The sequence below is a fragment of the Marmota flaviventris genome, chromosome 8 (assembly GCF_047511675.1).
Source record: "Marmota flaviventris isolate mMarFla1 chromosome 8, mMarFla1.hap1, whole genome shotgun sequence".
In the NCBI taxonomy this organism is placed as follows: Eukaryota; Metazoa; Chordata; class Mammalia; order Rodentia; family Sciuridae; genus Marmota; species Marmota flaviventris.
The window spans coordinates 94,178,116-94,192,271 of record NC_092505.1 but is presented as its reverse complement, the minus strand read 5'-3'; the positions used below and the strand labels follow the sequence as shown (position 1 = coordinate 94,192,271).

Genomic DNA, 14,156 nt, shown 5'->3' with positions numbered 1-14,156 from the left:
AGACTCAGAGTGCTTAGCTTTCAAGGTTGATGTGTCCATTTACCTTTAACCTTGACTGTTAAATAATTCATGATGCCTTGCCTGCCCCTAACCCTTAACACAATGTTTTTAAATATTCAATATCTGAATTCGATTTGCATTTGAGGTCATTGCAAGGATATGGGAAAAAAAGATTTGAAAACAAATTTTAAAAGAGAGGAAATTTCCTTCTGGTTATAACAAATATCTCCTAGAGAAAAAACTTGCTTATATGTGTATTTGGGTGTCACCAATACATATGGGCATGCAGAGCACCTAGTGATTCATAGTGAAAGTACATGGTTTAGAATCTTACAAGAAAAGTAAGATTGGACACATGTGCAAAAAGGAAAATGCAATGCCATCGAAGGCGGGAAGGGAAGGATGCTTTACTGGGGTGAATAAAAAGAATACTGTTCCAACACTAAAAAGAGTATGTGCACCTACTATAGCCCATGGATCCAGTGAGCCTTATCAGAACTGGTGGCATGTCCAACATGCTGACAACTGCTTTTACCTTTGGGGAGATGATCAGAAAGAATGCTTAGATCCCAGGACCAGGCCTTGTCATTCATATTTAATAAAGAAAAATGAGACTTTTCACATGATGGGGAGGTTAAGAAACAGTTTCTTCTCCACCAGATTGCTAGCATATGTGTTCAGTCATGTATGGCCGGTCGTATGGAAAAATGGGGACATGGTGAGCCAAATGCAAAGAAGTAGCAAATTTAATTCAGTCATTTTATTAACATGTTCATTTATTCATTCCAAAACTACGATGAAAGAACATTCTGGATAGAGAGGTGGTGTTGGCACACTGTGAATACACTAAATGGTCCACTTTTAAATGGTTAACTGTGTGCTTTGTGAATTTACCTCAACAACAACAACAATAACAACACACACACACACACACACACACACGCGGACTTAAAGTAGTACAATAAAGGGGCAAGGTGGGAAGTCAGAATCACTAGGCCTGAGGTGTACAGTTAGGTGCAGGGTATAGAGAGGTAAGAAAACAGAAATGTATTCTGTCTTTACAGATCTTGAACCCAGTAGAGAAGCAGACATCAAGTAGTTTTAAAATACATAAAAATAGAAGAGCTGGACAAGGTGAGTGTGATAGAAATAACAGTGTAGGGAACCTTACTCAGACAGGTGCGAGGAAAATCCTCTGTAAAGAGGCGACAGTTAGATGATCCATGATGAAGAGGGAGGAGCCTGGGATGGAAGATGACAGATGGAAGGGTAAAGAAGTTGGCCTGGGCTACCACAGTGCTGGGGAATGTGGGTCAAGAGAAGGCTGCTGACCATGAACAGGAAGGTAGGGGTTGCATGGAGACCACAGGATGAAGATTGCGGTTGGCTAGAAAGATGTTCAGGGGAGGCATGATGCAGGAGGGGCTTTTGCTCATGGTCAGATGCAGAGAAGATGGGTAACTCTGGGGGAATCTTATCTACTTCACTTCCTGCCAGGTTTCAGAAAAGATTTAAGGTGGCTTATTTAAAACATAAGGTAAAAAACAGTTAAGTGAAGAAATTGAGGTGAAAGGGAAATTCATATGGTAAAAACAAAATTGAGAGGAAGTAAAGTTCTGGCTATAGGTAGGCCACAGATTTGGTTCTGAACTTTCCAGTTATTGGTGCAAAGATTAAAATAGAGTCAGTAAGTGGCTTGAGACACCGAGCAGCAGGCCAGAGGTGGGTGGGCAGATGGGAGCAAAGAGGAGAACAGAAAGCTATTTACCTTGTCATGAATTTGACAAATTAGAAGAACAACAACAAAAAAATCACTACCTTCAACTGTAGGAATGGTTTCCTCATAGGTTCTCAAAATCATCTGCAAATAGTATTGAATAAAGTTTGTTAATTCTCTACAAGTTTTCACCCGCTGTAGAATATGCCTATGGCTCTTCTTGCTGATGTCTAAAAGGACATTTCTATATAAGATACCAACTTAGCTTTAAGTTGTTGATTGAACTCAGTGTTTGTATGGGGAGGGCCGAGGGCAGGGATGAATAATGAGATAGTGGTCCCTATGCAATGACGAAGGGAGGGTCTTCTGCCCAGGAAAGTTCTGCTTCTGGATGAAGTCTTTGAAAGGTCACACTTGGAACAGTGCATGAGGAAGAGGCCATCTGCCAAGTCAGGACAGCCTAAAGTCCCCCAGGCCTCCATGAGGCCCCATGTGATAATCATGTCATATCACTTTCTGTTGGGGGGGGCACATGTGTGTGTGTAAAAGCATGACATGACAGAGTCCAGCAGCTTGAAATTATTGGACAGATCCAAATCTTAAAATATAATGAATACTTCTCTCTCATGATGCCCACAGACATTCACACCCACCAGGGTATGGCCTGGCAATACCATGTCATTCTCTCATTTCTGAAAACGTGGTCAAGATATACTGTACATAAAGATATTTCACTGAGTTGCCATAGCTTCACTAAACATCTAGCTTCACTAAAGCCTCCTCTTTGTGCTAACCAATGGGGAAAAACAGCAAGAAAGTGAAAATTGAACCTTTGTATTAAACAAGCAAAACCCAGCTAGGTTCACTCATGGCTTCTGGACCCCCTTCATTCAGCTCAGTCACTCCTGAGGGCTTGGGCCATTGCTGCCCTCCTTTCCGAATCATTGTCATTAATTTTGCAATTGCTGGAACCTGCCTCCTCTGTACCCCCACCCCAAAGCAGAGGCTCTGTGCTTCTCCCTCTGCCTCCAGCCCTAACCCTGGATAGGGTTAGGAGTCAGTCCTGTGGGCTCTGGTGTAGGGATGGGAATGAGGGGAAGTGAGCATTCTCTCTCTCTCTTGCTCTGTTTCTGTTTGTCTCTCTCTTTCACTCTTGTTCTTTCCTTCTCTTATTCTGGGACAGAAGGGAAGGGAAGGAGGGAGGGAAGCAAGTGAAGGGGAGAAAGGTCAGCCTCACAGTGTGGGAAGCAGAATGAGGGACTGCAAGTGTCGCTGCATAGCCTCAGTCCAATCTTGCCAATACTAGTTCTGGGAGCCTGCTCAAGTTACTTTGCTGATCCGAACTTCAATTTCTTTATCTATTTAAAAATGTGTATATGGCCCAGTGCAGGGGTGCACATCTGTAATTCCAGCAGCTCGGGAGGCTGAGGCAGCCTGAGTAACTTAGTGAGGTCCAAAGCAATTTAGGGAGACCCTGTCTCAAAAAAAAAAAGGCTGGGGGTGTTGCTCAGTGGTTACACTCCCCTGGATTCAATCCCTGGTACCAAAAAGCAAAGCAAAAGCAAACAAAACACAAAACAATATCTATGTGTGTGTGTGCATAAAACTTTGATTTTATATATACATAAAACCATGATTTCTTCCTCAGAGAGCTGCTGTGAGGATTCAATGAGATCATGCACAAAATGGGCATCGGCTGCTTACTGGAAATAAAATGTTTAACCGTTGTGATGCATCTGATATAAGGGGCAGTTCTTTCCCCACTCTGGCCCCCACCTGCCATGTGCTCCCCCAGCTTCTCTCTACCCTAGTTGGTGTCAGAATCTAAGAAGGGGAGAGGGAGAGTTGCAGAAACCCACATGTAAATTCTCTTGTCTCCCCACTGCTGCTCCCCATTCCAGAAGACTCCTCAGTCTCCAGGTGTCTACCACAGTTCTGCATCTCTCCCTGTTGCTGGGTTTCGTCCTGCCCTCCAGCCTCCAGATCCCAGGGACTTTGGAATTCCATTTCTGAGGTTCCTCTGGAGCCTTCCACAGCCGGTGCTTTTTCTAGCTTTTGCCCGCCCCTGCCCCAGCAGTCATTTCCATTTGAAGTGAAGGAATCACAGCTGCTCAGTACTACTGCGGGGGGAGGGGCAGCCAAGACCACATTTCTAGGGTGGGCACAGAGCAGGTGCGTTCCTAGGCCACCCAGGTGGAGATGCAATTTCATTTCCTGTGGAAATAGCATCGTGGTGATGTCTGAACTTGACCTTGTCTCTCAACACGCTGCTTCCTCTCTTCTCCTCTGCTCCCAATCAGAGCTTTGCATGTGATGTTGTCTGAGGTCCCTTCCAGCTCTGACGTGGTGTGGATCTTATTCTACAGTTGGAAACCCACCGAGATAGTGTACACCAGACAATGGACTTTACAAACATGTCTAAAACACATCCTCCTCCTACCCTGGGAATTCCCCAGTATGTCTTTAAACAATGATAGCATACATGGGCTTGTTTTGATATTTGTGCTCTCATCTGATGTTTTCAGCAAATATTTTTAAATGCCATCTTACAGAGAAGGGAGCAGCCAGGGAAGAAATTGATTCAATCGAAGTCACATTGCCAAAAATAAAATCAATCACATTTAGTAAAATTAACTATTAGCTAACACAATATTTCTGCTAGAGGTCTCTTAAGCAACTTATATAAATAGGTATATTTTTGTAATTTGTCACTTAACTGTGAACTGAGATATCTTCACCTTTGGTTCTTAAAGTATCTCTTTTTCCCTCTTCCTTTCTTTCTTCATCACTGTGTGCATGCATAAATAAATATGTATTTAATTCCAGAGAGCAATAATGTGGGAAGCATATAAAACATCATTATTTGGCTTCCTTTGTCTTCTGAATGAAGACCAAAAAAAAAAAATTACACCACACAGCAAGACCTTGAACACATTTTCTTGTCTGTGCCTCAGTTTCCACAAGTGAGATTAAAAGTTTAGACTAGAGGAGGAGGCTCTAGGGTATACCACAAATCAGCCAGGACCTATCATTTTGTGCTACCCCAGTTTTTCCTAGTTCTGTGAATCTGGGGAAAAATCACTTAAACACTCTGGGCCTCAGTTTCCTCTTTTGCAAAATGCAGAGTCTAGGTTGATAGCTTAAGGATTCCTCCTCCTCTGACCTTGTGCACCTGTGAGGGAGGTTACCTACCTTCCTGACAAACTGGCGGAGTTGCCACTTCCCTTGCCAGCAGGGGCTATTCATAGAATCTTCATCAGTGGGGTCCCAAAATCGGTCATCTTCCTTTAAGAAACAGGCAACGACACCTTGGAAGTACTTGTCCTGCATCTGGGTTGAAATGGAATACACCACAATGTTATACACCACAGCTTTTTGCCTTTCTCCAACTGGAAGTTAAAACAATGGAAACGGATGGCAGATTCAGAGAAGTTACAGCACCTTGGATAAAAGTAGGCCTGCTGTCCTTTTTGTTCTTTGGCTAAAAGCAAGCAGTTGAATAATAGGGGGAAAGGTTGTGACTCATATGAGACATCCTGGGTCCTGGTGCCGTCCCTGACCTCATCTTTAAGCAACTGTGTTGTCTCTCCACCATGCTTCCTCTCTTCCCTAGGTGCTGCTAATCAGAGCTTTGAACATGGTGATGTCTCGGGTCCCTTCCAGCTCTGTTGTGGTTGGATCTCATTCTAAACTTGAAAAGCCACCTAAATACAGAATAGGCAGGGAGGTCAGTTTGAATCCCAGCATCCTAAATAAAAATTAGACCCTTTGATGTATGGGCAATCCCCTTTTTCTTAATCAGAACCCAGGTGGCTGAGGAGATTCTGTTATTGATGTGATTTCTGCTAGTCTGGGTGGCATTGTCTGGACCTGTTCTAGAAATCTCCATGCTGCCTCATTAGATGTTTACACTGGTGAGGGACTTGTCTGCAGAGATTTGAAATACCATCTGAAGTTTTGCTGTTTCTTCTGATTGAGAGTAAATATTTATATAGCCGGATCATTGTCAACAAAGTCCTCACCCTTATCAACAAATCCTTGCTAGATGTTACACACACACACACACACACACACACACACACCATCCAGAACATTCCAGGCTGTTATCTGATTAAGAAAAACAGAAGTTTTTCTTTTTATTTCCTTCTTTCCCTTTTGATTTTATTTTCCTAATGATTGTAAAAAAAATTTAGTTGAGTTACCTTTATCTGGGGAAATAAATGGGAAAATAATTATTTTTATCTGTTATTTGAAGTTAGTTTACTGCAAAGCTTGAAGGAGCAATCAAATTTAATGACAATCTTTTAATTTATGAATAAAACAATCTCAATTTAAACAAAACTTCCTGTTTATGACTCAGCCATGTACCCCTTGGATTTTTGATAAAGGTCGCTCAAGTGTAAAGGTACAGATTTGAGTTAATAAATTCCTTCCACCCTAGCGCAGAACACTTAACTTTTAAATAAATGTTTATTTTTTTAAAATTTTCTTTCTTTCTTTTATTTTATTTTATTTTTTGGTACCAGGGATTGAACCCAGGATGGCTTAACCACTGAGCCACATGCCCATTCCTTTTAATTTATTATTTTGACACAGGGTCTCCCTAAGTTGCTTAGGGCTTCACTAAGTTTCTGAGGCTGGCCTTGAACCTGTGATCCTCCTGCTTCAGCCTCCTGTCTTTCTTTCTTTCTTTAAAAAAAAAAAAAAAAAACTCTAAGAATAGAACTTTGGGCTGGCCAGCTTAGTCATGATGGTTAATGCTACTACCAACCCAACCATCACAGCTGCTGCTCCTAGAGCTTGTGGCCAGGTGTGCAGGATCAAAAATTTACATTGTGGTCTGGGGATATGACTCAAGCGGTAACGCGCTCGCCTGGTATGCGCGGGGCGCTGGGTTCGATCCTCGCACCACATAAAAATAAAATGAAGATGTTATGTCCACCGAAAACTGACAAATAATTATTAAAAAATTCTCCCTCTCTCTCTTTCTCTCCCTCTCTCTCTTCTCTCTCTCTCTCTCTCTCTCTCTCTCTCTCTCTCTCTCCTCTCTCTCTCTTTAAAAAAAATTACATTGTGATCAAAAGTAATAAGGAAATGATGGGTACACTTCTAGGATTTAATGACTTTGTCAACACTGTGCTGGAATCACACCAGAAGGAACAAGGATTACTCAATATATTAGCTCAGATTTTGCTAAAGGAAATATTAATATTGGTTCCTGGAGGAGAAGAACCTGAAGTAGGAATGAATTTCCTTGACTTATGCTAGTTTCAGTTTTGTTATATAATGACAGCACAATAGAATTGTTTTAATCTTTTGGATTTTCTCAAGTTTCCTGTTATAGGGAAATGCTTTGAAGATGTATTGTATAACCATTTTTTTAAGTTAATCATGATTATTTTGGAAAAAGAAGAAAGGAACTTGTAAAAAAAATAAAGGTGTTTTTGGTTACCTTACTTATTACACAATAGTAGCCAATGAAATAACAACAAAAAACAACAACAACAAAAGAGTAGAAGAATCTCATAAATGCAGTTGAGGATGGCCACCTGGACCCACCTGAGTGGTGGAATATGTCTGGCAATGGAATTAGACAGCCTACCTCATACCTGCCCAACCCACACACCTCTGTTGGGAACAGCAAGTTGCCTCTCCAAATACCTTAGGAGTTGAATAGCCTTTCAGAGAAGGAATTCAGTCACATATGGCTCAGAAGCGTAACAGGGGACCACTTTGTGCTTTGGACATGACTTTTGCTGCTCTGCCACTGTGGCTGATTTTAAAACTGACATTTCCCCCGCTTTCTCTTCTTCCTCTCCCTCTCAATGTCCCTAACGTTGGGAGAAGCAAGATTACCCTTTTCCCCATCCTAGGCTGTTATCTGTCCTTGAGCAAACCCATACCACAGGAATAAACTAATTCAGACTTCAGGATGGTGCCAGAAGATCTGAGAAATGGCTACTTCTCAGGGCCACAAGTAGATTATAGCCCCCCAACTAAGCACGCCTGAAATGCAGCTTTTGAATTACCTCTTTAAAAGCCCTCTGGTCAGATTCACAGACTCTGGTATAGGAATCCCCTGTGTTTCTCCTTTGCTAGCAAAGCAATAAAATTTCTTTTTCCATTTTCTCAAAACTGTGTCCTCATTATTATATTGACATCAGGGACGAGGACCAAGCTTTCGGTTACAGAAGCAGGAGACCGTATCTAGCAAATGGGGGACAGGGATCAGGGAGGAAGAGGGAAGAGCTGGAATGAGCTACAGGATGAAGACGGTTATAGGAAAAGCAAGTTTTCCTGGTCACTGTCTCAGTGCAGCCAGTTTGAGGAAGTTCTGCCAGGCTTTGGTTTTATTAAACCCAAACAGCAGGCTCACAAACATTGGTAACTTGTTGGGGTACAAAGGTGTGCCTGACAAGAAGGGAGGGAGCACTTTGCTCCTTACTTCCCAGAAACTGCAGGCTATTTCAACAGGAAAGAGTGTTGACAGACAGGGAGGGGCAGAGTTGGCTGCCTCTGGGTCAGGCCAGCATCCTGACAGGGGTTAGCAGCAACCTATGACCCCGAGTGGAATTTGAGAAGGGTGGAAATACAACCCAAACAGCAGAGGCCAGTTCAGGCTAATGCCAAGTGTGAGTGAGTGCCTGTGATACCTCTTGGGTTTTCTAGAAAATCTGTCAGGAGGTGGAAGGGGGAACTGTGAAAACTGAGTAAGGTCCTGGGAGATTGACAAGCTCGTGTTACTTATGGCTCAAAAGTAAATGCAGCCTAGACACTTGCAAAATATACTGGCAGCCAGAGAAACATAGAAAAGTAAAGAACGTGTTTTGAAAGTATAAATGGAAAACAAAATACTCCCCCAAAGTAAAAATAAATAAATAAATAAAACAGAACGAACAGGCAAACACTAAAAGCATCCACAACCCCACCCCATAGTTAACCTTTGGATGCTCTCTCTTGTTTACAGGGTTATCAGACTGCCTGTATACAATTCTTGCATATAGTTGTTTTTTTTCTCTTAATATCCAAACTGGGCACGGCAGTGCACACCTGTAAACCCAGCAAATTGGATAGTGGAGGCAGGAGGATTGCAAGATTGAGGCCAGCCTCAGCAATTAAAAAAAAAAAAAAAAAAGGACTAGGGCTATAGCTTAGTGGTAGATTACCTCTGGATTCAATCCCCAAATATCCTACCAAAGACTATACACAAATATCACATTATCACATTCTTTAAATTTGTATGAAAACCACACATGGTAGCATATATTCTCTTACGAGATTCACTATAGAAAATGTATACTATCCTGAAAAATAAAATGGAGGGCACCTCTTACCCTCCTATATAGAGAGCATACTTATCAACATTTTGGTTTTTGTCTTTCTAGACATTTTTATACATAAATATTGAATTTTGAAAAAAAAAAAATCCAGAGAGGAAGCTTCACCACCTTCCTCATCCTCGTGTGTTCCTTGTATTATGATGTTTGGTTGTTCTTTTGCAGGTCTTGGCCTGTTCTAGTGACTGTGTGGCAAGTTTGTGCTGTGGTGAGTCCAACAACGATTAATCAGATGTCTCTTGCCCCCCCCCCCCCCCCCCACACACACACATCCTTTCTGTCTCAAAGTATGAGCTTCCTGCAGCTCACTGCAGACTGGACTGTTCTTTAGATAACCACATGTGGGTGTTGGGGCTGGGGGATGCAGGAGTTCAGGTTTCATTCCTGTGGCCCCTGGAGGCACAGCTTTGTACTGAGTACCTATTTTTTTTTTTTTTTTTTTTTAGCTCCAGAAGCCCTTGGTTCTGAGAAGTGGATTTCCATGGTGACTGCTTTGGTGCAGTCACAACATGGCAGCTGCCTAGGCCAGGGCCAACCAGTCCTGGTGGGGCTTAAGATCAGGAAGGTAGATTCCTGTGCTGTCACAGAGATTTTAAGTTGACAGCTTTGGCTCTCCCTGCTCCTCAAACATTAGTCTCTGATCATCATTTTCTGCAAACCACAAATAGCATAAAGAATCATTTATGGGGTTCAATAGAGAAGGATCCTCTTTTCCCTCCCCGTCTATGATGTCAGAGTGATGGGCCATCTCCTTGCCATGAAACTTTCACAGAATGACACAGACTTTGGAGTTTCCATACATGCCTCATACTCGCTGTTCTACAGGCTTCTTGTGATGGTCCAAGTCAATGTTACTGGGCCTTCTTTGACACATGCGCCATCCTATAGACCTTGCTTACTGAATCTTCTGCAAATTTTCAAAGGTAGAACCTGTAATCTGTCTTAGGAAATTGCTGCTTATGCCGAATATGCTTTTTCAAATTCTGCACAGATTCTCAAGAAAATTCAGATTTATTTCCCCTTGTAAAAATTCCTGATGAAGATGGTGATACCTTCAAAAAAATCTTTCAACAGAAATTACTATGGCTAAATTTATTGAGCACTTGCTTAATAGCCAGTTTCAAAAGTTAGGCTTTATCTTCTACTAACTTTGTCATCTTGAAAAAAAAATTACCTAATTTCCCTAAGCCTTAGTTTGTTCACTTATAAAATGGTATAATTATACTGATTTTTATAAGATGGTTATGTGTATAACACAGTGTAATAGTTATCAAAGTTTCTGGCATGCAATAATTGTTCAATATCTGTTAATTCTCCTTTTATAGTGCTACTCTCAATTCTTTCTTTTTTTTTTTTTTTTTGCTACTCTCAATTCTTATGCATGTGTTTGCACATGTAACTATGCAGTCAAGAAAAATATGCATAAGTGGGGAGATGTTAAGCTTTATTTGAAATTTCCATTTTTTTAGTAGAAGTTTTAAAAACTTGATTATATACATAGGCAACTGCAATCAGCTCAGCGGAGAATCCATTCAGTCTTAAATAAGCAGACCAATTTATGATGTGATAGAGCCGCTTGTTTATGGAGAAATAGCTTCACTCTCTTTATACTATAAAGTTAACAAAGGGCTTCAAATACTGGCTTCAGATGGGTACACGTAGCAGCATTCTGGTCTCTTTTTTCCAATATTTTTTATTATTAGTTGTTCAAAACATTACATAGCTCTTGACATATCATATTTCATACATTTGATTCAAGTGGGTTATGAACTCCCATTTTTCCCCCGCATACAGATTGCAGAATCACATCGGATACACATCCACGTTTTTACATATTGCCATACTAGTGACTGTTGTATTCTGCTGCCTTTCCTATCCTCTACTATCCCCCCTGCCCTCCCCTCCCATCTTCTCTCTCTACCCCCTCTACTGTAATTCATTTCTCTCCTCATCGTTATCCAATATTTTTTATTGGTGCATTATAATTACACATAATGGTGGGATTCATGCATGCACACAAATATAACAATATAATTTGGCAAATATCATTCCTCAGTATTTCTCTTTTCCCTCCCCTTCTCCCTTGTGCTAGTCTCTTTTTCTACTTTAATGCTCTTCCTTCAGTTTTCATGAGGTACACCTCATCTTTCTTTTCCTTTTTTCCTCTCTCTAGCTTCTATGAGAGAAAACATGACCCTTGACCTTTGGTTCATTTTGCTTAATATAATGCTCTCAAGTTCTATTTATCCTGCAAATGACATAATTTCCTTCTTATTTATGGCTAAATAAAACTCCATTGTGTCTATGTACCACATATTCTGTATCCATTCACCGATTGATGGACACCTAGGCTGTTTCCATAGTTTGGCTATTGTGAATTGGGCTGCTATAAACATAGGTAGCAGCTTTCCAGTCTCTTATGTGGACTTAAAACTAAAAGTATGATTATAGTAATATCTGTTTTCCTAGAAATACACAAACTCTTCAACATGCCCTCCAATAAAGCCTTCTTTACAGGTCATCTAATGTGTTAGAAATTCTAGGGTGTCATGAGGAATCAGACACATACTCAGAAGTAGCTCCATAAGGCAGAATGTAGTTCTGCAGAAGGGTGTGCTACTGAACAAAGTCTGGCAAGCAAGTGCACTTGAGTGAGCTGACTGCCTGTTTTTATCCCCAGTGCAGTACTGCCCCTTGCTCTGATAGGAAGAGCCTGGGGTTACAATCTCTGCAATTGGCTAATTTTAAAATTGGAGCTGGCAAAGGAAAGGGTTCTAGTTACAACTGAATACAGGTTAGGGAGCTCAAAATGGCTAATTGGGTTATTTCAAGAAATCCATAGCCTAAGGTGCTATTGTGTAACTTTCCATTCTGCTCTATTTCCCCTCTGTAGGCATTTCTTACACCCCAATCTTACATTTAAGGCTAAATACTATATTCTGAAAATGGACCACCAGACTTTCTATTTCTCACAAATGGTCAACGTAATTTTCATAATGACTTACAAAAAAGAGTCAACTTCTTCCATTTCCAAAGGAAAAATTCCCAACCAACTGAGATAACCAAATTTACACTCCATAGGGTATACAAACTGCATTTTCCTAACAGACCATTAGAAAGCACTCTATAGCTTTTATGCACTTATATTTTTCTGGGACTCAGCCTTGCATTTCCTAGTCACCAGCAGATTTGGTGTTGCAGGATGTACATCATGAGCTGCACAGTTTTGACCATGGGTATGCTGCTGTGGAAGGAAGAGCATTAGTTAGGCATTCACAGTCCTGGTGCTAGCTGGTCCCGTGTAAGCTTGGGTAATACATATCTCTGGGGGTGGGGGGGCCTGCTTTCCTCATCTATACAATGAGGATGGGACTGGGGATGAGGTATCCAAAATTTCGTCCAGCTCTCCATTCTCTATTATATAATATAGAATTTGTCAAAATATACATAAGGAATTAAAAACTGACTTGGTTTATTTGAGTTGGCATTTGTGCTTTGGTTTATTTTACATTCACAGTTTCAAAAGTTTTAGATAGTTGAAAAATCATAAACTAAAGTGACACTAAGTCTTTTTCTTTGTATTCATACCTGTTTTTCACCTGGACTATCCTGAGCATAAAGTGACAATTGTATTTTCAAATAAATAGTCAAATACTGAGTCTATCAGCCTCTCTGTTACAGACTTTACCCATGACACATCTGTGCACCGGGGTAGGCAGAAAGCCAGTCCTTTGTATTCACACTCGTTATTGTCAGCACAGAAGTGCCATAGTTCTGAAGCTAAAGTGCACTTCAAGGAAGGTTTCCACCCCTCACTTGTTGGAGCAATGAGAAACCTGACATTGGTTCTGATTTTAGTTCAGATGCAGATTATTCTACCTGCTAACTTTTAAAAGTCTGGCTTGTCTATGTGAAGAAATTCTACCTACTAACTTAAAATATTAAACAACAACAAAAAGGAGTGGGAGAGAGAGGCTGGCATGAAGTCTGAGCATAAGCAAACAGTACATAGGTGTTTGTGCAGGGCTCACCTCTGAATGTTTTCCCAAGTCTGTCTATGGTCCACTGGAATTAACCTCAGCTGGAACCTCATTAAGGGTTTAGTTGTTGGGTTTGGGTTGAGCCCCAACTCTCTTTTTGCTGCCTGTCTCTTAGAGGCTCCCACCATGTTTGTGATAGTTGTTCACTTATATAGACAGTATTCAGAAAGCACCTGCATGGTAGCCATATGCCAGGCTGCGGAGGTGTCAGAAGCAGATGCAGCCTCTGCTCTGATACCCTCACCCACAAGAATTCAAGCATTTAGCAGGAAGCACTGCAGAATGGTATCAATTTTTAAAAAGCAAATGCATATAAAACTAAACAACAACAACAAAACCCCTTAGGAGTTTTGTTCCCTGCATCTGCTAGTAACTGGTAGAGCCAGTTCTGTAACTGAGCTTGTTTTTGCACAGTCTACTGAACCTGCACCTCCATGAAGTCCTTGGGAATGATAAACATTAGCAGTTAGAATCTGCAGACAGAAAGAGATTTTCTTCATAGTAAAGTTTTCAAGGAGCAGTGAGCTGCGAGGCAGAGAGGAGGGCCACCTGACAGTTGCTGAGACTGCCTTTTACTGACCTGCTTCAGCTCATTGGTGAAGTAGATGTAAGTCACAGCCACACACAGGGACTGCAGGAGCACTGTGAAGATCAGAATCAGCACACAGGACTGCCCGGGACTGGAGCTCGCCACGGTCTGCATCATGGCCATGATCCTGTGAGGGTCTGATCGTCCCATGTCAGCCAGGCAGCAGCAGGCTACTACGAGGAAACAAAAAAAAAAAAAAAAAGGGGGTGGAGTTCGTTTGAGTTTCATTTCTGTCAACATGACGATGAAGTTCACAGAACACTACGAGGGAAGCCAGCAGGAACAGAAGTGAAAGTCCCAAAGGCTTTCTCCATTCTACAACAATGTCAGGTATCAATTTGGTGAATGCATTAAAAAAAAAAAATTCAATGTGCAAGGCTATGAGTTCAATCCTCAGCACAGGAAAAAAAAAATCACCAGGAAATCTGTTAAAAAGTATTGCTGCCTGGACCCCACCTCACATCCCTTGAACC

At 41.3% G+C, this 14,156-nt stretch overlaps 1 protein-coding gene across 4 annotated transcripts in view; it reads right to left on the bottom strand.

The window, feature by feature from the left end:
- Nucleotides 1-13,870, bottom strand: part of Tnfsf10 (TNF superfamily member 10) — a 37,713-nt gene extending 23,843 nt beyond the window's left edge. For 2 of the 4 annotated variants that reach the window (XR_003583677.2, XM_027942185.3), the window contains exons 1-3: nucleotides 13,675-13,870; nucleotides 4,910-5,047; nucleotides 1,819-1,861 (exon numbers count right to left, since the gene is read on the bottom strand). Coding sequence is in view for 3 of the 4 variants with exons in the window: in XM_027942185.3 (XP_027797986.2) it covers nucleotides 1,819-1,861; nucleotides 4,910-5,047; nucleotides 13,675-13,833 (340 nt within the window). In the remaining variant the exon portion in view is untranslated. The remainder of the gene's footprint in view (nucleotides 1-1,818; nucleotides 1,862-4,909; nucleotides 5,048-13,674) is intronic. The other 2 variants (XM_071615467.1, XM_027942184.2) reach the window with 2 other exon arrangements.
- Between the last annotated feature and the right edge of the window lie 286 nt (nucleotides 13,871-14,156).